Source organism: Rattus norvegicus, chromosome 16 (genome assembly GCF_021556685.1).
Source record: "Rattus norvegicus strain SHRSP/BbbUtx chromosome 16, alternate assembly SHRSP_T2T, whole genome shotgun sequence".
Lineage (NCBI taxonomy): Eukaryota > Metazoa > Chordata > Mammalia > Rodentia > Muridae > Rattus > Rattus norvegicus.
In genome coordinates, this window is record NC_141549.1 from 9,031,526 (window position 1) to 9,057,515 (window position 25,990).

The following is a 25,990-nucleotide window of genomic DNA, read 5'->3' on the forward strand; positions in this document are numbered from 1 at the left end:
CTGGGTGGTGAATGTCCTAGATGAGAAAGAAAGGAAGAAGACAATTGAAAAAGATATTGCCTTGGCTGTATTTATAAAACCACAAATTAAGTGCTCATGGAACAGAAATTTGTACATTATCAAGGAGCAATGAGGCCTAAAGGGTGGTTGTAGACAAAAGCAGGGACCAGCTAGAACATGAAATGTCCTACTTCTGCAAAAGAAGGTGAATTTTATAAGTAATAATTGGGACAAAACACTCACAGGCAAGGTTATTTTGTTTTTTAATAAAATCGCCAGACTTATAAGGCACTTAGGACTTGGTACTTGTAATACCAAGAGGGTTTGAAACCATACTGATCATGCATTAGTAGTGACACTTGTACAGGATGTACAGAGCCTTCTGAGTGTGTCGGCCCACTTTTTACTCTTAAGTACTTTGAAATCTTGGTTTCTCTGCAGTCTCATAATACAGAAGAAATGTGTAAGTGTAGGATTTGGAAGGCTCTAAATGTGTGAGCCTTGTGACCTAGCGTGTACCTGCCAGCCCGCCCTCCCAATTCTGATCTCTAAATGGAGGCCGAATAGGGCTTGTATCTTAGGCTGGTCTCAGGGCCAGAATAGATACCCATGTGAAGCCCCTAGAGCACGGCCTGCTGGGAGTGAGGGCTGCATCCCTGGACCCTGACAGCATTCTTCATTGTTCTCACTGTGTTCTCCCTTTTAAAGTGGAGAAAAACTAATTCTAGCATCTTCCAAGTTTTTATAAACACCATGCTTTGATTTCTGTGTTCTGAGTGCTCAATATACCAGTGTGCACTGTCTCTGTCAGCACCACCACCACCAGCAGCAGCAGCAGCAGCAGCAGCAGCAGCATTGTTGTTACTAAAATAGGAATTGAAATGAGATCTCTAATATATGAAATCAATGAACCTCTCTCTGTCTTTCTAACAGACAGGAAAGAGTCACTCTGTAAAACACTTGCAGTTCATCAAATGGCCAGACCATGGCACTCCTGCCTCAGCAGATTTTTTCATCAAATATGTCCGTTATGTGAGGAAGAGCCACATTACAGGACCCCTCCTTGTCCACTGCAGTGCTGGTGTAGGCCGAACAGGGGTGTTCATATGTGTGGATGTTGTGTTCTGTACCATCGAGAAGAACTACTCAGTAAGTGTGTGACAAAGCAGATGAACTGACAGTGTCTCTAAGCTTCTCACGGCCTGCTCTTATTGGATGGCCGTGATCTGAGCAGCACAGCATGTCGAACGCACGTTAGCTTAGGACACCTCATTCTCACTGGGTTTTGTTCAGGCTTCAGGGAATGGTGGTGAGGATTGAAGTGTCTTCTATCGATGAATAGCTAGGCTACTGCAGAGAGTAATGGGCACTCTGGAAGTTTGCAGGCATTTCCTTCCTTTGTGTGCCACGTATGGCTTTAGTAATTCTGTTAGATAATTTCAATGAAGTATGCTTGCTTTCAGTGAGCAAATCTGACATGCATTCATGTTGAAAAATGTTGAGCTCAGTTGATGAGGGGCCGCTAGGGTTAACTGCCGATTTTACTATCTACTTTGGATTTGGGTGGTCTTATGTAAATTGCCTGTCCTCCCTCAAATACCAGTTGTATTATTTTATATATTTTTATACTTTTTAACTGTGTGTATGTATGTGGGTATGTGCACGTGCCAGGAGGATAAAGACGCCCGATCTCCTGGAGCTGGTGTTAGAGGTTGTAAGCTGTTGAGCATGGGTGCTGGGCATTGACTCAGGTCCTCTGCAGGAGCAGTAGGGAGCCATCTCTCCAGCCTCAAAGTCAGGGTTTTTTTAAACATGAAAGGAAGAAGTAAGTATTCACAGGTGTGAGCCAAATGTTAGCAGTTCCTTACTTGTCCTGAACTGAGGTGTGAGACAGCCGGATCCCAGTGACTGTTCTCTTCTTTACTGTTACCTAACTGTTCTGTGCTGCAGTGCTGAGGAAGGGAAGATGTTGGCGGAATATGCAGGTCCTGGGGAAGGTGGCTCTTACACTGCTCTTCACCTCACGGCCCTAACCGCAGCCAAGAGGTGAAGAGCCATGGCTGGGGTGTTCTGCAGTCACCTTCCTGGGGGACAGGATCAGAGTCCTCAAGTCTCTGGCTTTGCACAGCCATACTTCAAAAGAGGCAGGCCTTCCTGTGGTGGGAAAATGCATGCTGTATTTTCAGTGTTTACTCACAGAGGACGACATTAAGGAGGAGCTAGAAAAACAGTCTTTAGAGAAAGATGAATCTCTTTTCAAAAGCATGGGCCCACATTTCACTTCCAACTGTGCGATAGACTCTGAACACTGAAGGCTGGCCCTGGCCTATTTAGACCACTCATGACTACCACAAGCGGAGACTGGGGACGAGAATGGTGTGGTTTTCTAAAACAAACTCCGGATACAATTATGAAGAGTGCATGTAAACTGGCTGGTCAAAAAACAGAAAAGACACATGTCCTAAAATGCCAAATGTTTGCATGCTTATCCTTGCTCAGATAGCTGTGGCAGCCATGGCATCTGGAAAGGCTGTGTGTTATCTTCTGTCAAGGGGAAGCGGTGCCGCACCCCCACAGAATAGCTTCTGCCACTTGAAATGTGCCTACTGCTGATCTTGTACAGTTTATTGGCAGTTTTCTTTCTCAGAGGTACTTTGAGTTGAGGGTATAGCTCAGTGGTGGGTGCTTGCCTAGCATGTGCAAGCTTTGATAAAGCAATGAAAAAATGATATTTGTTTGATGGAACACCGTGGCTACAAATAAGAAACATAGCCATTTTTTTCTGACTTTCCATACAACCTGACTATCAGTAAAGTTCCTACTGATGCTGTGTCCTACTTGCCTGGGAAACTTCATTGAGCACAGCCTGTGTGTTGTCATAGGGAGTTCATTCTGTGGAAAGGCCTCTGGGACCTTGACTTTCCCATGTCTGTGTCAACTGCTCAGGGTCTCTTCCTCTGTTCCCTACAGATGTAACAACAGGAGAATACACAACCACTTGTCTTTTTATTGATATTTAGACTCTAATTTTTAAACAACTTTCATTAAAACCTCTTATAATATTTGAAAGCAAACTAGTTTTTGTCATGAAGAAACATCAAATATTCTCAGCAAAACTTGTTTTTCTTCTATCATCCACATAGAGTAACTGTTTACCAGCAGCTAATGGAATGAAGGGAGTCTTGATGCAGTGAGGAGAAAAAGGTTTCCTTTATATACTTTAACTTTTTGAAAAAAAATTTAAAAAATTATTGGATATTTTTTATTTGCATTTCAAATGTTATCCCCTTTCTGGGTTTCCTCTCCAGAAACCTGCTATCTCCCTCTGCCTCTATACCAAATTCTCCTACCACCTCCCCGCCCTCACATTCCCCTACACTGGGGCATTGAGCCTTGGCCAGACCAAGGGCCTCTCTTCCAATTGATGCCCAACAAGGCCATCCTCTGCTACATATGCGACTGGAGTCATAGGTCCATCCCTGTTTATTCTTGGGATGGTGGTTTACTCCCTAGGAGCTCTGGGGGGTCTGGTTGGTTGAATTGTTGTTCTTATGGGTTTGCAAACCCCTTCAGCTCCTTCAGTCCTTTCTCTAACTCCTCCATTGGGGATCCCGTTCTCTGTCCAATGGTTGACTGCAAGCATCTGCCTCTATTTGTCAGAGCCTCTCAGGAGACAGCTGTATCAAACTCCTGTCAGCATGCACTTCTTGGCGTCAGGAATATCGTCTGTCTTTGATGGCTGCATATTGGAGAGATCCCCAGGAGGGGCGGTCTCTGGATGGCCTTTCCTTTAGTTTCTGATCCATAATTTGTCTCCATATTTCCTCCTGTGAGTATTTTTTTCCACCTTCTAAGAAGAACTGAAGCATTCACACTTTGGTCTTCTTTCTCCTTAAACTTCATGTGGTCTGTGAATTGTATCTTGGGTATTCCTAGCTTTTGGGCTAATCCACTTATCAGTGAGTGCACACCTTGTGTGTTCTTTTGTGATTGGGTTACCTCACTCAGGATGATATTTTCTAGTTTAACCATTTGCCCAAGAATTTCGTGTAGTCATTGTTTTCAATAGCTGAGTAGTGGTCCATTGTGTAGATGTACCACATTTTCTGTATCCATTCCTCTGTTGAAGGGCATCTGGGGTCTTTCCAGCTTCTGGTTATTATAAATAAGGCTGCTATGAACATAGTGGAGCACGTGTCTTTTTTATATGTTGGGGCACCTTTTGAGTAGATCAGGAGTGGTATGGCTGGGTCCTCGGGTAGTAGTACTATGTCCGATTTTCTGAGGAACCTTAAGAATGGTTACCAGAGCGGTTGTGCCAGCTTACAATCCCACTAATGATAGAGGAGTGTTCCTCTTTCTCCACATCCTCACCAGCATCTGCTGTCACCTGAGTTTTTTATCTTAGCCATTCTTACTGGTGTGAGGTGGAATCTCGGGGTTGTTTTGACTTGCATTTTCCTGATGACTAAGAATTTTGAACATTTCTTTAGGTACTTCTTGGCCATTCGATATTCTTCAGTTGAGAATTCTTTGTTTAGTTCTGTAGCCCATTTTTTAAATAGGATTATTTGATTCTCTGGAGTCCAGTTTCTTGAGTTCTTTGAATATATTGGATATTAGTCCTCTATGGGATGTAGGATTGGTAAAGATCTTTTTCCAATCTGTTGGTTACCATTTTGTCCTAATGACATTGTCCTTTGCCTTACAAAAGCTTTGCAGTTTTATGAGATCCCATTTGTCGATTCTTGATCTTAGCGCATAAGCCATTGGTGTTCTGTTCAGGAAATTTTCTCCAGTGCCCATGTGTTCCAGGCTGTTCCCACTTTCTCTTCTACTAGTTTGAGTGCATCTGGTTTTATGTGGAGGTCCTTGATCTACTTGGACTTGAGTTTTGTACAGGGCGATAAGAATGGGTCAATTTGCATTCTTCTACATGCTGACTTCTAGCTAAACCAGCACCATTTGTTGAAAATGCTATTTTTCTTTCACTGGATGGTTTTAGCCCCTTTGTTAAAAATCAAGTGACCATAGGTGTGTTGGTTCATTTCTGGGACTTCAATTTTATTCCATTGATCTACCTGTGTGTCTCTATACCATGCAGTTTTTATCACTATTGCTCTGTAATACCGCTTGAGGTTAGGGATGGTGATTTCCCCAGAAGTTCTTTTAATGTTGAGAATAGTTTTCGCTAACCTGGGTTTTTTGTTATTTCAAATGAATTTTCAAATTCCTCTTTCTAACTCTATGAAGAATTGAGTTAGAATTTTGATGAAATTACATTGAATCCATAGATCGCTTTTGGCAAAATGGCCATTTTTACTATATTAATTGTGCCAATCCATGAGCATGGGAGGTCTTTCCATCTTCTGAGACCTTCAATTTCTTTCTTCAGACACTTGAAGATCTTGTCATACAGAACATTCACTTGCTTGGTTTGAGTCACACCAATGTATTTTATGTTATTTGTGACTATTGTGAAGGGTGTCATTCCCCAAATTTCTTTCTCAGTCTGTTTATCCTTTGAGTAGGGGAAGGCTACTGATTTGTTTCAGTTAATTTCATACCCAGCCACTTTGCTGAAGTTGTTTATCAGGCTTAGTAGTTCTCTGGTGGTATTTTTGGAGTCACTTAAGTATACTATCATATCATCTGCAAATAGTGATGTTTTGACTTCTTCCTTTCCAACTTGTATCCCTTTGACCTCCTTTTGTTGTCTGATTGCTCTGGCTAGGACTTCGAGTACTATATTGAGTAGGGAGAGACCTGGCAGCCTTGTCTAGTCCCTGATTTTAATGGGATTGCTTCAAGTTTCTCTCCATTTAGTTTGATGTTGGCTACTGGTTTGCTGTATATTGCTTTTACTATGTTTAGATATGGACCTTGAATTCCTGATCTCTCCAAGATTTTTATCATGAAGGGGTGTTGAATTTTGTCAAATGCTTTCTCTGAATCTAATGAGATGATCATGTGGTTTTCTTTTGAGATTGTTTAGATAGTGAAATATGTTGATGGATTTCCATATATTGAACCATCCCTGCATGCCTGGGATGAAGCCTACTTAATCATGGTGAATGATTGTTTTAATGTGTTCTTGGATTTGGTTTGCAAGAATTTTATTGAGTATTTTTGCATTGATATTCATAAGGGAAATTGGTCTGAAGTTCTCTTTCTTTGTTGGGTCTTTCTGTGGTTTAGGTATAAGTGTGGTATAAGTGTAATTATGGCTTTATTGCAGTAATTGGGTAATGTTCCTTCTGTTTCTATTTTGTGGAATAGTTTGGACAATATTGGTATTAGGTCTTTGAAGGTCTGATAGAATTATGCACTAAACCCATCTGGTCCTGGGCTTTTCTTCATTGGGAGACTTTAATAACTGCCTCTATTTATTTAGGGGTTATGGGACTGTTTAGATGGTTTATCTGATACTGATTTAACTTTGCTACCTGGTATGTGTCTAGAAAATTGTCCCTTTCATCAAGATTTTCCATTTTTGTTGAGTATAGGCTTTTGTAGTAGGATCTGATGATTTTTTGGATTTCCTCAGATTCTGTTGTTATGCCTCCCTTTTCATTTCTGAGTTTGTTAATTTGGATATTGTCTCTGTGTCCTCTGTTTAGTCTGGCTAAGGGTTTATCTATCTTGTTGATTTTCTCAAAGTATCATCGCCTGATTTCGTTGATTCTTTGTATAGTTGTCTTGGTTTCTACTTTGTTGATTTCAGCTCTGAGTTTGATTTATTTCCTTCTATCTATTCCTCTTGGGTGTATTTGCTTCTTTTTGTTCTAGAACATTCAGGTATGCTATCAAGATGTTAGTGTATACTTTCTCCAATTTCTTTTTGGAGGCACTCAGATCTATGAGTTTTACTCTTAGCACTGCTTTCATTGTGCCGCATATGTTTGGGTAAGTTGTGTCTTCATCATCATAAAATTCTAAAAGTCTTTAATTTCTGTCTTTATTTTTTTCCTTGACCAAGTTATCATTGAGTAGAGCTTGTTCAACTCCATGTATATGTGGGCTTTCTGTCGTTTCTGTTGTTATTGAAGACCAGCCTTAGTCCATGGTGATCTGATAGAATGCATGCAATTATTTTATCTTCTTGTATCTGTTGAGGCCTGTTTTGTGACCAATTATATGGTCAGTTTTGGAGAAGTTACCATGAGGTGCTGAGAAGAAGGTCTATTTTATTGTTTTTAGGATGAAATGTGCTATAGATGTCTGTTAAATCCATTTGCTTCATAACTTCTGTTAGTTTCTCTATGTCTCTGTTTAGTTTCTGTTTCCATAATCTGTCAATTGATCAGAGTGAGATGTTGAAATCTCCCACTATTTTTGTGTGAGGTACAATAATGTGTACTTTGAATTTTAGTACATTTCTTTACGAATGTAGGTGCCCTTGCATTTGGACCATAGATATTCAGGATTGAGAGTTCAGAGTTCATCTTGGTGGCTTTTTCTTTTGATGAATATGAAGTGTCCTTCCTTATCTTTTTTGATAACTTGTGGTTGGAAGTCGGTCGATTCTATTCAATATTAGAATGGCTTCTCCGGCTTGTTTCTTGGGACCATGTGCTTGGAAAATTGTTTTCCACCCTTTTACTCTGCCTTTGTCACTGAGGTGTGTTTCCTGTATGCGGCAAAATGCTGGGTCCTCGTTCCATATCAAGTCTGTTAGTCTATATCTTTTTATTGGGGGATTGAGTCCATTGATGTTAAGAGATATTAAGGAATACTGATTATTGTTTCCTGTTATTTTTGTTGTTAGAGGTAGAATTATGTTTGTGTGGCTATCTTCTTTTGGATTAGTTGGAAGAAGATTAATTTCTTGCACTTTCTAGGGTGTGGTTTCCCTCCTTTTGTTGGAGTTTTCTATCTATTATCCTTCATAGGGCTGGATTTGTAGAAAGATATTGTGTAAATTTGTTTTTGTCATGGAATATCTTGGTTTCTCAATCTATGGTAATTGAGAGTTTTGCAGGATATAGTACCCTGGGCTAGCATTTGTGTTCTCTTAGGGTCTGTATGACATCTATTGTGGATCTTCTAACTTTCATTGTCTTTGTTGAGAAGTCTGGTGTAATTCTGATAGGTCTGCCTTTATATGTTACTTGACCCTTTTCCCTTACTGCTTTTATTTTTTTTCTTTGTTTTGTACATTTGGTGTTTTGACTATTATGTGGTTGGAGAAATTTCTTTTCTGGTCCAATATCTTTGGAATTCTGTAGGCTTCTTGTATGTTTATGAGCATTTCTTTCTTTAGGTTAAGGAAGCGTTCTTCTATAATTTTGTTGACGATATTTACTGGCCCTTTAAGTTGGGAATCTTTGTTCTCTTCTATACCTATTAAGTTAGGTTTGGTCTTATTGTGTCCTGGATTTCCTGGATGTTTTGGGTTAGGAGTTTTTTGCGTTTTGCATTTTCTTTGACAATTGTGTCAGTGTTTTCTATGGTATCTTCTACCCCTGAGATTCTCTCTTCTATGTCCTATATTTTGTTGGTGATGCTTGCGTCTATGACTCCTGATCTCTTTTCTAGGTTTTCTATCTCCAGGCTTGTCTCCTTTTGTGGTTTCTTTATTGTTTCTATTTCCATTTTTAGATCCTGGATGGTTTGTTCAATTCCTTCTTCACCTGTTTGGTTGAGTTTTCCTGTAAATCTTTAAGGGATTTTTGTGCCTCCTCTTTAAGGGCTTCTACTTGTTTACCTGTGTTCTCCTGTATTTCTTTAAGGGAGTTATGTATATCCTTCTTAAAGTACTCTAACTTCATCATGAGATGTGATTTTTAAATCAGAATCATACTTTTCTGGTGTCTTGGGGTATCCAGGACTTGCTATAGTGGGAGAACTGGGTTCTGATGATGCCAAGTGGCCTTGGTTTCTGTTGCTTAGGTTCTTGAACTTAGGCCTTTCACCATCTGATTATCCCTGCTGTTAGTGGTTCTTGCTGTGTCTGTCAGTGGCTTGACCTTCCTGTAATCCTGTGTGTCAGCACTCTTGGGAGAAAAGCTCTCCTCTGGAGGGACTTGGTTACAGAGAGCTTGACAATGGTTTAGCTCTGGGTTCAGATGGAATTCAGAAGGATCTTGTCCCTGACTTCTCAATTCCTGTCTCCTGAGGGTGCCAGGCAGGTCCGTCTTAGCAGAAGAGGTGATCTTACCTGTGCTCTCAGGTGTGTTAGACTCTCCTTGAAGGATCCAGGCACGGTGAGCTGAGAGTCAGGGAGAATCTGCCACAATGAACATCCAAAGGGATGTGCTCAGACAGCAAATATATACTTTAGCTTTTATACAATAGTGTTAGCCTCGTCTCATCTGGAAGGTACTGGGCTTTGCCGTCTTGCTTTGTTAGAAGAGGGGAGTCCTGATAAAGCAGTGTGCTGATTTACCATCTAATTTAAAGTACTTATCTTGTATGTGTCACTGCAGCTTAAATGCCCAAATTTCATCCTATGAAATATAAGCTGCAAGTCACATTTATGCTGTGGTGTGTGTGGATTTTTATAGTTTACAACTAGGTGCATTTGTCAGCAATGCGAGCTCAGTTGATCACAGTGAAACTTCTTGGTCGTATCATGTACCAACCTAGAGCTCATTAGAAATAACTGTCTTTCACCATCCATTTACCAAAATTTCAAAGAAAGAAAAGTAGAGGAGTTTCGGTCATTTTTAACAATGGTGTATGTGTTTTCTTGTTAGCAATTCAAACACTATTTTGTAAGAAGTCTATTGAACAGTAATATGTGAAATGCTAAATATCTGCTTTTGTTGGCTTTCTAATCTACTACTTTTTAAAGTAATCCTTTTGGTTTTGTAAAAATGCTATCGTATTATGGATGCCAACTAAGTTAATGGTTCCTTTGTTTTGTTAGCTAGCACACATTTGTAAATAATACAAGTGTAGTTTTAATATATCACAATCGATCATTGTTATAAAACACAATTATATGTGGAGACCCAATTCCAGTACAATTTGTCTGACCTTTTTAACTTTCATTTCTTCTCAGTCTTTTCCCTTGTCTTGCTGTTGCCCTTGTAGTTGTAGTTCTTGTTGTTGTGGCTATTGTTTAGGTGTTATTGTTGAAGTTACAGTTGTAGTAGTTGTTGTTACAGTTCTTGCTGTGGTTATTGTTGTAGCTGTTGTTGTAGATGTGATAGTTGTTGCTGTTGTTGTAGTTGTTGGTTAGTACACCCACACTCAGAAGACTGTGTCTATTCTGATAAGATAATCCAGCAAAGCTTCTTTTCCTATCAGTAAATTAAGGTTGAGGGCTGCAGATTGATTGCTATCATTTTACCTAGCACTGTTATAATTTTAAAGCTTCCAAAGAAATAGAGGTTTTAATTTTAATGACTTTTACTTAGTTTCCCTTTTGTGCATCATGTTTCAAATATCAAGTCTAGAAACTGAGATTCTGAGAAATTCAAGTTCTATATTTTATACTCAAGTCCATGCTCTATGTTGAGTAGGTAAAACATGAGGTTTTGACTAAGAATTATTCTCTTATTTACTTACTGACCTTGGATAACCAGTTGTTCCAGAACTGTTGTTGAAAAAGGTGTTCTTCCTACACAGCATTGCTGATCTGCCTTTATCAAAATTATTTAGAGCGTTCCCATGGGGCCGTTCTGGTTCTGCGCTCTGTTCCACTGATCTGTGTGTCTTATTTGCTGCCAGTATCAGCCTTTGATCTCTGTGACTATGTAAAAGTTCTAATATTAGATAGAGTGATTCCTTACAGTCCATTCTTACATTTCAGAATTGCCTTAGCCAGTCCAGAGTCTGTGTTTTCCAATGTAAATTTCGTGATTAGTTTGTGCCTGTGATAAAACGTTGTGACCAAAGCAGCTTGAGGTGGAAGGGGTTATTCCAGCCTACAGCTCCATGTCACACACAGTAAGTCACTGGTGTAAGTCAGGGCTACCCAGAGGCAGGAGGAGTGCTAATTACAGGGTCGCTTCCCATGACCATCCTGCCCAGGGATAGCACAACTGACAGTGGGCTAGGCCCTCCCACATCCATCACCAGTCAGGAAAGCACACCGCAGACATGCCTGTGTGAGTGTTATGGAGGTGTTTGCTAGTGAAGATTTCTTCTTCCCAAATACGTCTCTAATCTCTGACAAGGTGACATAAAACTAGTCATCATAGCTTCCCTTCTGGGATTGTGTTAAAAATTACTTTATCTATATAAATTTTGTAATATCTTTCCTATATTGAATCAGCAAATCCATGAATATATTATATGTTTTCTCATTTAATAGGTCTTTTAAAGATTCTTTTGTAAACATTCCACACTTTTCTGAATATAAACTCTTTATGTATTCTGTTAAATTTATCCTATTTCATTTTCTTTGACCAAATTGGAAATTTACTATTTTAACTTTCAGTTTTCCCATATTTATTGCAGTGAAAATAAGACATAGAAATGCAAATGATTTTTGCATGTTGGTTTTTTGTCCTTTGACTTCGTCAAACTCATTTATTCTGAGGATTATGTGTGGCTTAGTTACTTGTCACTTCTTTGTAGAGGATTTTGTCATCTGCAAATAGATCTATTGCTTTCTTCTCAATACGCATGGCTCTTTTATATTCTGGACTAACTCCTTTATAATTTGTTCTATAAAAGACCCTAGGGAGAAGACGAAAGGCAGGCTAAAGATTAGGAGAAAATATTTTCAAACTATGAATCCAAGAAATGCCATACGTCTGAAACACATAAAGAACTCTGAAAAACAATGCTTATCATGCAATACTGAGGGCCCGAGGTCAATCTTGAGGTTCACATACACAGTTGAACACAATATCACTCACTTGTAATCCTAGCATTTGGGAGGCAGAAAGGGGTGGACCCCTAGAGACCACTGATGAGAGACCCAGGTCCCAGAAGGAATCTGCCTCATCCTGAGCGATGAGACCTAACATTGACTTCTGCATTCTATATGTACAGAAACACACACACACACACACACACACACACACATGCACGCACATGCACACACACGCACACACACATGCACACACATACACACATGTGACACACAGAGAAACACCTTTCTGCATCATGTCATTATGAACTAGCAGCAGACTTTTGTGACTGGTAGTCTGTAGCCACCTCTAGCTGTTAGGTGCACATACAGTGTTGGTGACTGTTGTCAAACTTCTCTATTTGAATTCACAGGGCTCTTTCTATAAGAAATATATGTGCTCATGTGGGGAAGGCGGGTCTCTATGCTTGTCCAGAATTGTATGCTGCCTTCATTTCTCCCTTTGGTTAGCAGGAAGGGAGTAAGCTCTCTGAGAGTGCTCTTCCTCATAGATGATGGGTTCTTCTTCCCCTTCAAAAGTCTGCTAAACAAGTCACTTTAAACGTATTGTGACTGGTAAGGAGACCTTTCTAGTTCCCTTACCTCTTTTCCCTAGGAAGACAGAGTCATCCATGTTGATCTGTGAGTTTATGCTCCCCGCTGTCTGGATAATGCAGTTACTTGGTCTCATTTCAGTTCAACATCATGAACATAGTGACCCAGATGAGAAAGCAGCGCTTCGGCATGATTCAAACCAAGGCAAGTGCTCCCCACAGACCCTGACAAACACCATGCTGCACACGTGTTATAAAAAGTTATTTTGATATCACAGATTAGTTTGTAATTGCCAGAAGAAACAAAGAGAATATTTACAATAAAAACAGTTGCCTCTGAACTGATATGTATAATTGCGTATAATATTTCTGTGTAAGTAGAGATATGTTTGGGTATATAAACATATAGCAGTTGTATACATTTGAAATGTTAAAACTAATGTGAGGGACTTTTAAAATTAGAGTTAGGTTAGCTAGAGAAGATACATGGAAGTGGACGCTGACATTTTCCTTCCATTTAGAATCTCTGTTTAGGAGTCCTAGGCCAAGACATTTGGTTATTTATGTTTCTCATATTTAAAGTCCATACTTGCATAAAGATGTTCCTACATAGTTGTAGATAAACATTTGTTGTTTCAGGGGAATTTTCTTATGTGACTGAAAAGTCTTGCGACCCTGGAGCTGTTTACTTACCAGTGTCATCGTCTGTGTGTGTGTATGCAGGAGCAGTATCAGTTCTGTTACGAGATTGTGCTTGAAGTTCTTCAGAATCTTCTGGCTTTGAATTAAGGAAGACTTCCACGCCTGTCACTTGAGACTGCCAAGCAGCCTGGAGCTGGGCTGTGTGGAATTGTCTGCTGGCCGAGCGATTTGCTTTCTGGTTTCTTCTGAAAATCCTGAGGGCAGCACCTCTGGGCTCCGAGTGAACCCTCTTCAGTTGATCTTTCTGGAATAGCAAAATACCCTCCATGCCTTCCACTGAAACTAAACTTACGTGAAACAACCTCAGCTTGGCTGTTTGGTTTGTGGTATTACAGAGTTTAATAAAAGACTTAAATGTGTTCGTTAAGATTTTATTTGGAAAGGTGGCCAAAAGCCTCAGACAATTTCCAACCCTTTACAAGCCTGACTCTGGGAGAACATGGGGGCAATAAACTGCAGGCTCACAGACTGACCTCTTGTGGGCAGTTAGCAGACATTTTTATCTGTGTCTATACTCCCAGCTGGTGACTGACTCACTCAAAGGGACTCTAATTAGGATGGACTGACTTTTGATATAAAATGGGCTTTGTGTCTTATACTTCCACAGTCCCAGAGTGCCCTGGGGATTTCGAAGGAAGGAAGGAAGAGCTGCATTCCTGGAGCGGCAGTCAGGTCCTTGTCTGCTGCCCTGGGAAGCCCCTTGTAGGTGAATGGTGTCCCTCCTTACCTGAACACACTGGTGAACATCCCAAACTAAAATCCACATCCATCCCTAAAGTCAGTGGAAATGTTTGCCAGACCCAACTACACTTCTTTCCTATCCTGCCCCGAGTCAATGTACTCTCCCATCTGCTTTATCAGAAGCAAGTATCATATGACACTTCCCTCCTAATCTGTAACTAGCCCATACATTTAATTTAATACAATGATATTGCTCTGTAAGTTTGAGTCATTCTTGGTACCTGTTGTGTCAAGTTTTTTTCTTTTTAACTAAGATCTAAAAAAAAAAAGCTTTTTTTCCCTTCTGGAGGACCATTAAGTCATTTCTTTCCTCTATAAGAATATTTAGATGCTGGACATTGAACTAGATTTTGAAGTACCAAATTCATAGTTGTGAAAGTGAAAACTTCCATATGCTTGTTAAGAAAATTCTGGACATTGTTGCATTTATCATATCAGGATTCTGCCTCAGACAATTGTAGTGATTCTTTGGTTGAAGGTTTTCAATGATCAGACAATCCTAATTATAAGCCACAAAGAAATTGATAAGTGTATTTGTACAGTGAATTCAGTAGCGATCAGAGCTGTGAATCATATTGAAAATTCCTAAAATTATAAATGCTAAACTTTTAAGAGGCTTATATTTTTGGTTAAATGAATACTTGAATTGCTTAAATTCAAATTGATAATTCTCACTTTAAAAATGATTATATGCCATATATTTGACATTAACTCAAGTTGATGGTTATAGCTATTTATACTGTTTATATTCATAATAGTCTATGCTGAACAATAATATTCTGATTATTGATCACTAACATTTGTATCTATAACTGTATTTTCATTCTGTTACTATAAAACAATAAGTATAATATAGAACAATGGCCTGTGTGTTGTTATTAAATAAAAATATTTCCTTTGCATTGCCTGGAGTATTTTAATTTATTAGGATCTTGTGATTTGTGAAGAAGCCATTCCCATGTCTTGTTGAGCATGGCTCTTCCTTAAGGTGTGTCGTGTTTTTACATATTTTACCTCTGACTGGTTATACTAATTTATTTCCCTTTGGACCTTTTTATTCTTGGTCTCTCTGGAGCATTCAGCTTCCAGTGGAGTTTACATATATGACTCAAAGATCATTTCAATGATTTATTTTATTGAAAAATCTCAAAGTAAAACACCTAAAGTGAAGGTTCTATTTCCTAGTTAGCTTTTTCTCAGCCCTGGGAAGACGTAGTTGTCTTCTGTGTTGTCTTGAGAGTTAAATAGCTGAAGAATTGTAGGGACCGACCAGTGGACTCAGTGGGGAGGGAGGATGGCTCAGAGCTCTTAGTCTATAGCTCTGATCCAGGATAGGAACAATGTTTTCACTATCAAACAGTCTGAATTTGAAAGTATTGCAGAAGCTATGCAATCCAACTATCATCGCCGAAGGGTGGAGATGACAAAGCTTTTTAGAAAATCACATCATATTTGAGGGTGGAGAAGTAGAGCCTATTATCAAAGCCACCAGCACTGTCACTGTGGAGTTAGCTGGTAGCTGGTAAGAGTATGAGAATACACAGTACAATCAGTTATTATTAGAAAGGTTGAATAAAATTAGTTGTTTGCCTTCATAAAAATAATAGTTTACTGAAAATAATATTAGAAAACGTATCCCAAAGTCAGAATTCAAGGTACCTTTGTAAAATGTACTTTCTCTATAGCTATTCAGTTGTCTACACATAACATACTAACCACAGCCTGCCTTCATTCGTAATGGTGTAGGCTTATTTGCTTACAAATTGTCATCTACAGCTGCTTTTGCACTGTAATAGAAATGTCTGGGTCATTCATATTTTCAGGGAATATGTGGTTCATGCAGTCTAAAGTATTTACTTCCTGGCCTGTTTTAAAGGCGAGTTTGCCAATCCCTTTATATCATCAACAGAGATATTAAAACACAAAACAACGGAACAGTGGTATAAAATCAGACACAGGCATGGTGGCACATGCTTTAACCCCAGCACTCAGAAGGCAGATGTCTGTGAGTCCAAGGCTAGACTGGTACACATGAGTTCCCGTTAGCCAGACCTAAACAGCGAGACCCTCTTTCAAAAACCAAAACAACTTACGATGAAACTTCAAAGTAGATCAGGTTCTAGGTGAGCAATAAATTCACTCCAGAGCCAAGAGAGCTTAAAAGAAGAGTTCATTGAGATGAAAGGAGAATGAAATTATGGCGGGAAATTGAAGTGTTTTAACTGCTTCTGGGCAGGAGTATAGCTCGGTGGTAGACCATTTATCCAGCACGCATGAGGCCCTGAGTTTGATCCATCAGGCTTGGGTGAATGCACGCCACAGTGTGCATGTGGTGGTCAGAAGACAGCTTCCAGGAGTCAATTTTCTTTTACTGTGTGGGGCCCAGGAACTTAACTCAGGTCAATAGCCTTGGCAGTTAGTGGCTGTGACCTCCGAGCCACCCCACTATCCCAGATCTACTTCTTTTTTTTTTAAATCTGTTTTATGTTAGTTAATATTGAAAGTCCAGAGCTTAACAATTAAAGTAAATATTAATAGACCTGATAGTACTGAAAAGATAGACAGATACACATTATGTTTAGAGAGTTCAACACTTGTCTTAGCAATTGTTAGGACAAGAGGAAAAAGATTGAGAGATATTGTTCAGACCTGGATTGTCAGCAAGAGTCACTTGCTATCTGTAGGATACTGCACCAAGTTATCGCAGAATGTGCTTGCTTTTGAAATGTGCAGAATAGTCTATAAGAATTTTCTACCTCAGTAAAATGTAAAATATTTACAATATTAATATATAAATATATAAATATATTTAGTTATGTATTAACTAAAATCATTTACTTTTTGTTACATTTATTTTCTTTTGTGAAGGGGACAATGCACTGTGTCCGCATATGAGTGCGGAGGTCAGTAGATTCTCTTCTTCCACCATATGTGACCCAGAGATCAGGGTTAGCAGTCTTGACAGCCAAAGCCCTTACCTATTACGCCATCTCACCAGCCCAATATGTATCTGTATACCTCTAAATAACCCAGAAGTTAAAGGGGGAGATTAAAAGAGAAATTAAAAGAGTATTTCAAATTCAATGAAAATAGAGCTTTTGAGATAGTCAGGTGAGAAAAATGGTATTTTTGGTTTGAGTTCTGCTGTACTTTGTACCAATGAGACCTCCACGTTAGCTGTTTTAAAACTATTCCCGGGCTGGAGAGATGGCTCAGCGGTTAAGAGCACTGACTGTTCTTCTAGAGGTCCTGAGTTCAATTCCCAGCAACCACATGGTGGCTCACAACCATCTATAATCAGATCTGGTGCCCTCTTCTGGCCTGCAGGCACATACACGCAGGCAGAAAGCTGTACGATGTGTATATATAGATAATAAATAAAGAAATAAATATATGTTTAAAAAAAACCCCAACAACAACAAAAAAACAAGTTTGTAAAATCTATTCCCAAGCTGAAAATTCAAATCTGATAGGACATCCAACTTGAAGATGTTGCTGAGGCATGAGAATGGACGAACTGTCCAAAGAATGTAAGATGGAAACCAGGGACTGAACCCTGGGGAGCTCCAGTGCTCTTCCCCACCCCTGGTGGCCTGGCTGTAAAGCCCCTTGTTTACTCATAATGTGTACTGTGTGGCACTATCCCTTGGATAACATGAACAGACATTTACTTCCCACAGGTGTGTAATTGATGACACAGAAAAAATAATGATACTGTTGAAGTACGACCTTCAATGGTGAGTTTATTTGGGTTACTTAAAGGAGCACAGTCTACTCAAAAACAGCCACATTATTAAAAGCCCACCCTAGAATGGGTGAAACTCATTAAATCTGGTATTCTGGAGCTGTCTGCATGATGTGTAGACACAGACAAGACGAGAGTCTCCCTTCCTCAGTAATTACTTCTTAGGTAGCCCTGTGGAGGGAGGGACCCTGTGAGCCTGGTAAATTTCAGGGACTTCATGAGACTTGTGTGTTGTTTATCTCCTGAATGGAAAGGAGCATCCCTTAAGTAGAATTCTTCAGGAAATTGCTGCACAATGGTGTCTGTCCCCATCTTATTCTTTCATCTGTGTTCCCCAAGCTCTATGCTGAAGGATCTCCCTTAATTACACACCAACAGCCTGCAGATAGTCTCTGGAGGGTATGGTAGGCTCATCTAAACCTGGTAGCTGAATCCGTATGTGTATTAATCAAAAGTGGAAGGGGCTAAGGTCTATAAAATATAAAACATTTTATAAAATATCTCATCAAGTGTATAAAGTACTTAAGATTAACAAGAATTGAGGGCTTGGTGGAGTGTAGTTTTGGTTTTTTGTTTGGTTTATTTTTTTCCTTAGGTTTTTGTTGGTTTTTTTTGTTGTTGTTGTTGTTGTTGTGGTGGTGGTGGTGGTGGTGGTGGTGGTGGTGGTGGTGGTGGTGGTGGTGGTGTTTTTGTTGTTGTTTTGGTTTTTTTGTTGTTGTTGTTGTTTTTGTTTTTTTTGTAGTTCTGACTGTCCTAGGACTCTTTCTGCTCTCTGTAGGACAGACTGACTTCAAACTCAGAGATCCACCTGTTTTTGCCTCCCAGTTGTTGGGATTAAAGGTATGGGCCACCACTGCCAGCTGAAGTATAATTCCTTTAATAGAGTCACACACTAAGGATGAATCGTAGAACAAAATTTGAGCAGAACAAGGGAGAAAGGAGTGAAGAAGTCCAAATAGAAGAGAGTAGAGTGAGAAGAGCTCAGATAGTGAGTTAGTTCACTGAAGTTACAAAAGGTACATGAAAGCTACCAAAACTCCCTACCCCAAACAAAACAAAACAACAAAAAAACCGGTTATAATCAAATCCCTATGAGAAAGGTCAAGGAAACCTAAGAGCACTTGCTGCTGGGTTCCAATTCCTGGACCCATGGTGAAGCATACCTGTCTGTAACTCCAGTTTCAAGGGATCTGATGCCCTCTTCTGGTACCCAAAATTACATGCATGCACCCTCCCACAAAAAAACCTACATGTACATATAATTAAAAACAACAATCTTGCCCTCACTATCACTCCTGCAGCTGCCATGGAGAAGCTGCACCAGAAGGAACCTAGGCCAGAGTGCTGCACAATGGTTGTGGCAAGGAATATGACTTGGAATATTGTCTGTTGCAAATAATGTGGCAGTGACTGCCAACACCCGAGGGACTGCAAAGGGACAAAGACAATGGAACAGAGCTGTGCTTGCAGCTGAGAAAAGAGATGTGTTGGCATGCAGGAGTGTCGTTGCTCAGTAGGGATGATGAAGATGACGGTCTCTCTCCTCACACAGTTTGGGGAGGGGGAAAACACACATTAGTTATGCCCAGTGTGCCCGTGGGGCTGTGAGTGCTGAGGGCAGCGTGGTTTATAGTAACCTGCGCAGGTCCAGCCCTGAGACACGCCACCCAGCACGATCACTCTGATCAACTCGGAGCAACAACCAGATACAGAGATGAAGAGTGCTTCATTCCCTGTATTAAGTTTCCAGGGAAGATGTGCATTCCATGCTGCAGCCAGAGGCCCTGCTAATGCCGGTGGTCCATGCTGCCAACAGACCACGTTGACAACGGTGATCCATGCTGCTATCAGCAACCAGATTGGTGTCCAGGAGCTGTGCTACAGCCAAAAGCCACGTGGAGGTCCATGATCCATGCTGCTGCTGGCTACTGTGAGCAAGGAAGCTACTGTCACTGTGGTATCAATGACTGCAGACTCATGACGGAGAATTATAACATTAAAGGCTTCTGTGACAGCCTCCCGCCAGCCCAGACAGAAAGACATTGAAGAGAGTCCTTAGAAATTGTGACAACATGCCGAAGTATGGCTCTTAACAGTTGATGGCTTCTGTCAGGGATCAGGTGAGTAAGGACTCAGTTTCTTTTTTTGGATAGTTTTTTTTTTTTTTTTGAGCTGGGGACCAAACCTAGGGCCTTGCGCTTGCTAGGCAAGTGCTCTACCACTGAGCTAAATCCCCAACCCCAGGACTCAATTTCTTTAAGGGGCTGGCCCTTAGGAGGTTGCAACACAACTTGGACTTGATGGTTTTTTGTTTGTTTGTAGGGAGAATATCTTGAGTATTGTATGGATGCATTATCTGTCAATTAAAAGAAAACTGTGGCCTATAGGAAAGGGTAGAATAGAAAGAGGGACATGCTAATGTCAGGAACAGGACAAGTGAGAGCAGGACCAGGCGACAGAGAGAATTCTGGAATAGAGTCGGGCACAACAGACTCACCCAGAATGATGTGATGAGGGGTGCATGATAGCTAAGCACGAGTAACCAGTCATGTGTCAGAATGTAGGTTAAAATAATTAGTTTATTTTCAGTTGTGATCCAATCAGAGGAGAGCCTAGCTATATAGTCAAGGTATTTGTGAATCTATTTTGAGTCTGAGTCTTATTTCTGGGAGCATGGGGCTGAGAGGAAGAAGCAGACAAAACTTCTAGAATTGGTCTGTTTGTGGGGAAGATGAAAAGGTGGAGGGTGGACATGAGAGGAATATGAGGCCAGCATGATAGGGTGCATCATATGACATTCTCAATAATTCATAAAATAATATTTTGGAGAAAATAACATTCTTTTTGAAAAAGCAGTTGAAACTATAGCCTATTTCCAAGTTCATTTTTAGACATTAGAAATGTCACACAGGACCCAAAGAGCAGCAGAAACAGAAAAAAAAATCAAAATCAGTTGACAAATCAAGAAAGTGCTTGACACAAATAAGCAAATAAACCCAGTAACTGTCTCTTTATGAGGCATTAATGTTGGAGAGAAGAAGCAGTTACTGAACCAAAACAGGAAATGGAAATTTCTGATCATAATAAGCACTGAGGAGAGATGAGGAGTGCAGATGAGCAGGACAGTGAGGAGGATAGGTGAGCAGGGCAGGTGAGGAGAGCAGGTGAGCAGGACAGGTGAGGAAGGCAGGTGAGCATGACAGGTGAGCAGGACAGGTGAGGAGGACAGTTGAGCAGGGCAGGTGAGGAGGGCAGGTAAGCATGACAGGTGAGCAGGATAGGTGAGCAGGACAGTGAGGAGGACAGGTGAGCAGGGCAGGTGAGGAGGGCAAATGAAAGGGCAGGTGAGGAAGGCAGGTGAGCAGGACAGGTGAGGAGGGCAAGTGAGAGGCAGGTGAACAGGACAAAGGCATTGAAAACAAGTGTTAGAGATGTAACCAAAGTGAGGGTTCAGAACCATGAAGGACAATTCTGAATGGTAATTCAAAGAATATTCCTGAAAAGATTTAAGCTTGTGTTTGTGTGGCAGTGAATGAGAAGTGTCCTCCGTGGGCTTAGCCTTCTGATACTTGCTCCCCAGTTGGTGGCACTGTTTGGGAGTTTATGGAACTGATGGCAGGTGGAGCCTTGCTGGAGGAAGTGTTCATAAGGAAGTAGGGCTTTTTGAGTGTTTATAGACTCTGCCCACTTCCTCCCCCTCTATTTGTGTATACAAATAAAATATAATCAGCCTGCCCCTCCCATCATTACGGATCCTTCTGGAATTGTGAGTCCAAATAAACTTTTTCTATAAGTCGCTTTTGGCCAGCAGCAGAAAAGTAACAGACTCGTGATCCTCCTGTCTCTGCCTCCTTCAGCAAATCCTATTGGCGTGCGCCATTGGTCCTGCCAAGACTGAACCCCCAGTGAACGTAATTGTTGGGGGGAGGGTGGTAATGAGGGGAGGATGGGGAGGGGAACACCCATAGAGAAGGGGAGGGGGAGGGCTAAGGGGATATTAGCCCAGAAACCGGGAAAGGGAATAACAATAGAAATGTAAATAAGAAATACCCAAGTTAATAAAGATGAAAAAAAAATAGAATCACACAGTGAAAAACATTTTAACCTGAAATTTGAATATATTAACATTTATACCATCCAAATCCTAGTTTTAATAATTTCAAAAAATTACATTATTTTATGTTTCCCAGTTGATTGTTATGTAAATGACTTTAAATATCAATGCTACTGTTAGCAATATTGTAAAGAATATCTACACTCTTCACAACTCATATGTACCTCTGAGTATTCCTTTTAAGATTATTTAAGGAAATCAATACATTAATTTAAAAAAGATTATTTGAGGGAAATGCTGATTATGTATTTTAGATTGCCTGTGTTGGAAGTACATTAAAGAGTCCTTCTTAAATGTTAAAAAAAAAAAGAAAGAAAGAAAGAAAGAAAAGAAACAGACAACCAGCATACATTTAACGGGTGTTAAAGACTTAACATGAAGATCCAGAAATAAATACAGTCATTCAAGAACAGTTTGGGGTAGTCATTCAAGTATTCCTGAGGCAAAAGGTTTAAGTCCACGTGTTGACATTTTACAGTACATCCTTGAGGCTGTCACAGGAGTAAAAATAATACCAAAGACTTTTCTAGTGAAACTACTGAAGTTTGAAACCAATTAAACGTCTTTTGGGCATCTATTCAAAAATGTGATAGGAAAATTAGATTACTGCCAGTCTCTTTGATAGTAAATATAACAAAAAGAAACATAAAGTGATTCCCAACGAGACATTAGGAAGCAAGGATTTTTGTCTTAGAAGACCACCATTCAGCTTCAAATGGTACACAGAGAGGTGCTGGGGGTGGGGTGGAGATCATTTCTAGGAGCCCTCAGTGCAACTCCACAGACACAAAGAAATATTCAAATCTGACTTTTTGCCCATTTTCAATGTTAAAAAAGGAATCTTAGAAGACTAAGAATAGCAGGAAATTGCATCCATCTACCAGACACTACCTTACAGCAGGAGCAAATTTCCAGTAGGCATCCATTAAACGTGAAGGCATGGCTCCTAAAAGCCCTGTCTCTCATATCTTCTAAAGAATGCATGGGGGTGAAGCTGGGAAAACTTGGTCCACTACATAGCCAGGCTCAGAGGTGGCAACCCTGAGTAAGAGACAGTGTCCTTTCTGTGAAAGAGCTCTTCTTCCTCATTGGTGATGAGGCTAACATTATTTAGAGACAAAGGAGTGGATTTGATTACCAGAACCCACAGAGCACCCCTTACATTCTCTGTGGTGCCTTCCCGCTAGGGCTTCCTGAGACGTTGGCAATCAGAACTTTCCTTTTATTAACTCAGTGTGTAAAAAGCTCCTCACAGACCAAACACAAACGTGTATACTGGCAGTATTTATTTCTCCAGAATATCCATCTCTGGGAAGGCAGAGCCAAATTGCTTATTTCCTGGGAATTCTGCCTGTGTAAAGCAGATAATAAGGCAGGACACCACATTGTCAAGGCCCAACCAGAGAGGCTGAGAAGTACTGATCTCACACTGCAAAATAGCACACGTGCCCTTTAGTGACTGTTACAGCTGCCTGCCACTATGGCTGCGTATGCTGGAGCCTGCTCAGGGTGCTGGGTGGCAACTGTGGAAAACAATACCACCCCTGACCCCTGACACGGATGACTGCTCTCAGAGCTATGTAGAAACTTACTGTGGCATTTGAGCACAATGCCAAACCCTGATTTCATACCAAGTTCTATGGGAGAGCTTGGTCCAGAAGGTAGGGAGCGCCAAGGTTCCTGGCAGAGCCAAGGCCTCTGTGTAATCAGTTTGTAAGGCAGGTCCACCCTGGAGTGGGTTTGCTCCTGTTTATCTGAAGCTGTATCTGTGGCTAGGGAGTCTTAAAGGTTTCAGATTTGGGGTTCACAGGGAACACGGGGGCAGACTGTTCTTGAGGTGTTAGGAGATTAATTAGTAGAGTGATTCATGCCAGAGACAAGCAGACAGCAATGGCAGGGGCCCTGAGGAAAGCAGGTCCACATGACAAGAGTCTATGGGCTCCCTTAGAAATTTCAGATGACGGGAGGAGGAAGGAAACTGAAAAGTTTTCTGTTCTGGCTAGACATTGGCTGTTGCTATGGGTAACCTGGGATTGGTCGGTTAATGTGAGGTGACTGAAAAACACCTCTACTGGCCAGCGCCATTACTGGGTTAATAGGGTCAGGAGGGCAAGAGTATAGAAACCAAATTACTTAATTTTCAAGAGTTGTTGTAGTTCACCGGGAACAGGAGAGCAATACAGGGGTGCTGGTACCAATGTCAAGCTGAGGAAGGGCTGGAGCAGTGATAAACTAAAGCAAAGGACAACTATGAAATACCCAGCTATCCCAACCACTGCACTTCTTCAGGGTTTTCAATGAGAGAAGAGAGTGCTCGGCTTATCACTGATGCTGGGAACACAGAACATTGCTGCTTGCTTACTAGAAGCCAGACAGACACTGGTGACAGGTATGTGTCCTGGAGGGATACTCGGGAATAGGGACCGCTGGGCAAAGGAGAAGCCACTGTGGGAGGGAACAGGGAACTTCAAAGTGACTGTCAATCCAGGAGTGCCAATAAGTCAGGAAAGGCTTATGTGTGGATATGGTTCTGTTCTGTGGTCTTGTTCTACCCTGGCTGTGTGGGGTACCTCAAACTAACTATAGCTAAATTTTTAGAGTCGCCCACCCAAGGATAGTTCAACTTGGGATTTTTTTTTAAACACTTTGACATGATGTGAAGGCAGTGCATATTCTACGAACGGAGATATGGTGTACAATATGATACTTACTTGAGAAGCTGGGCAGAAGCAGAAGCCGCCAGCCTGTCAGCACTGTGATCATTAGGGAGAAATGTTTTATGCTCTGTGGGTGCTGTGACACTAAGCCTGATGCCAGGCTTAGTAAGTTAGGCTGACTCATGCATTATCAACCCTCCATGGGTAAACCAGGCTGTGACTCTATTTTGCACCGAAGATCATGGAGAATGTAGTGCTTAACCCTTGACACCTGAATCTTTCGGCGGTGTTCCATGTGCCCTAACCCTCACCTATCTTCCACACAGGGTAGGCAATACCACAGCCACATTCATGTCATCCGCTCTTTTCTGCCACAGGTGAGGGAAGTCAGGAGCTGTGGCAGATTCGTGAAACATCATGGTGTCAGTTCCCCATGATAGTCTGATGGCACACTTGTTTGTGCACCTGCCCTGGTAAGCACATTGTCTAGCTCTTCATTTATACATTTTTTTCCATGATCTTTTCAAAGACTCACCCACTCTTTGCTTGCCTTTGAATCACTTGGCCAGCATGTGGCTTCCACGGACAGTCTTCATGGATAGAGAACTAGTAGTTACTTCCTTGTCCTTTAAGTTCATGGTCCTGGAGTCTTGTGCCTAGTTTAGAATTTGTTTTTTTACATGAGTGTGTGACCTGAAATGCAAACGATGAGGCATATTATACAGAGCCAGTCCTACAGAACACTCCAAAGGAGAACGGCTCATGATTACAGGGGCTCATTGTTTCTTTCAGTGTTCCAGTGTCTGTTAGCATATTCACACCTGGAGGAACAGAGCAACAGAGATAAGCATCAGTGCCTTTGACCAACAGTGTGAAATCATGAGTCTAGGAATATGGATGATCATGTTAAAGAGCTGAAGAACAAAACGTATTTGACTTTGTCTCTGAGGATGCACGGCTTGGTTGATGGGAGCTCATCTTTCAGTTACTTTCTCTGGGTGAGCCCTCGAGCTCTGCCTTTCTTGACGGTGTGGGTGGACTGTCTTTGTGTGGGTGGCACTTTGGATCTCTGTAAAATTCGTGCCTCAAACTTCCCTCATTTGGGGGCTCCCAAACATGGTTTTCTTTTCTCTTAGCGTCAGTGCTGCTCAGTGTTGAACACAAGTTTCATGAGCCCAGCATGGTTCATTGATTCCTTCTGTTCATTAAACCAGCAGGAAGGCAAGAGCTATGTTGAATAATGAGTAAGGATATTTCCCACGGACACAGTCATCTTGCTGTGGACTTTGTTGAACTTCATGAGCAGTTGAACTTCGTTTGCTGCCCCGTTACCTCTTACCGAGGGCCTCCCTCTTCTCTGTCTTGTGGAAACCTCAATGTCATCTCTGTGTGGTGAGTAGGTGGCTATCCCCATCCATGTGCTGTTGGTGGTGTCCTTTTGTCTAGGATCTTGGAACAGCTTTCCTACTGCTCGCTTCCCATGGAAGGCCAGCCCTTCTCTCTACGTGCTCCTGCTGGCTAAGTACCAGACAGTCTACCTACAACTCCAGTTTTCGGTTGTTTTCTGTCTCTTATTTCTCTAGACAAGGGTTGCCCCTGGCTTAGTCACATACCCAGCCATCAGAGGCAGCTCAGATTTTTCTCTTACTTCTAAACACCCTCAGCTATAAG

General features: G+C 41.0%; 1 protein-coding gene across 6 annotated transcripts in view; it reads left to right on the forward strand.

Moving 5' to 3' along the window:
* The window catches only part of Ptpn20 (protein tyrosine phosphatase, non-receptor type 20), a 64,486-nt gene extending 49,781 nt beyond the window's left edge, over positions 1 to 14,705 (forward strand). For 3 of the 6 annotated variants that reach the window (XM_087588223.1, XM_087588225.1, XM_087588224.1), the window contains exons 10-12: positions 934 to 1,149; positions 12,503 to 12,565; positions 13,084 to 13,421. In XM_087588223.1, coding sequence (XP_087444349.1) covers positions 934 to 1,149; positions 12,503 to 12,565; positions 13,084 to 13,149 — 345 coding nt within the window. In that variant the 3' untranslated portion in view covers positions 13,150 to 13,421. Of the gene's footprint in view, positions 1 to 933; positions 1,150 to 12,502; positions 12,566 to 13,083 lie in introns of all 6 variants that reach the window. The other 3 variants (XM_087588227.1, XM_087588226.1, NM_001080149.1) reach the window with 2 other exon arrangements.
* The last annotated feature ends 11,285 nt before the right edge of the window (positions 14,706 to 25,990 follow it).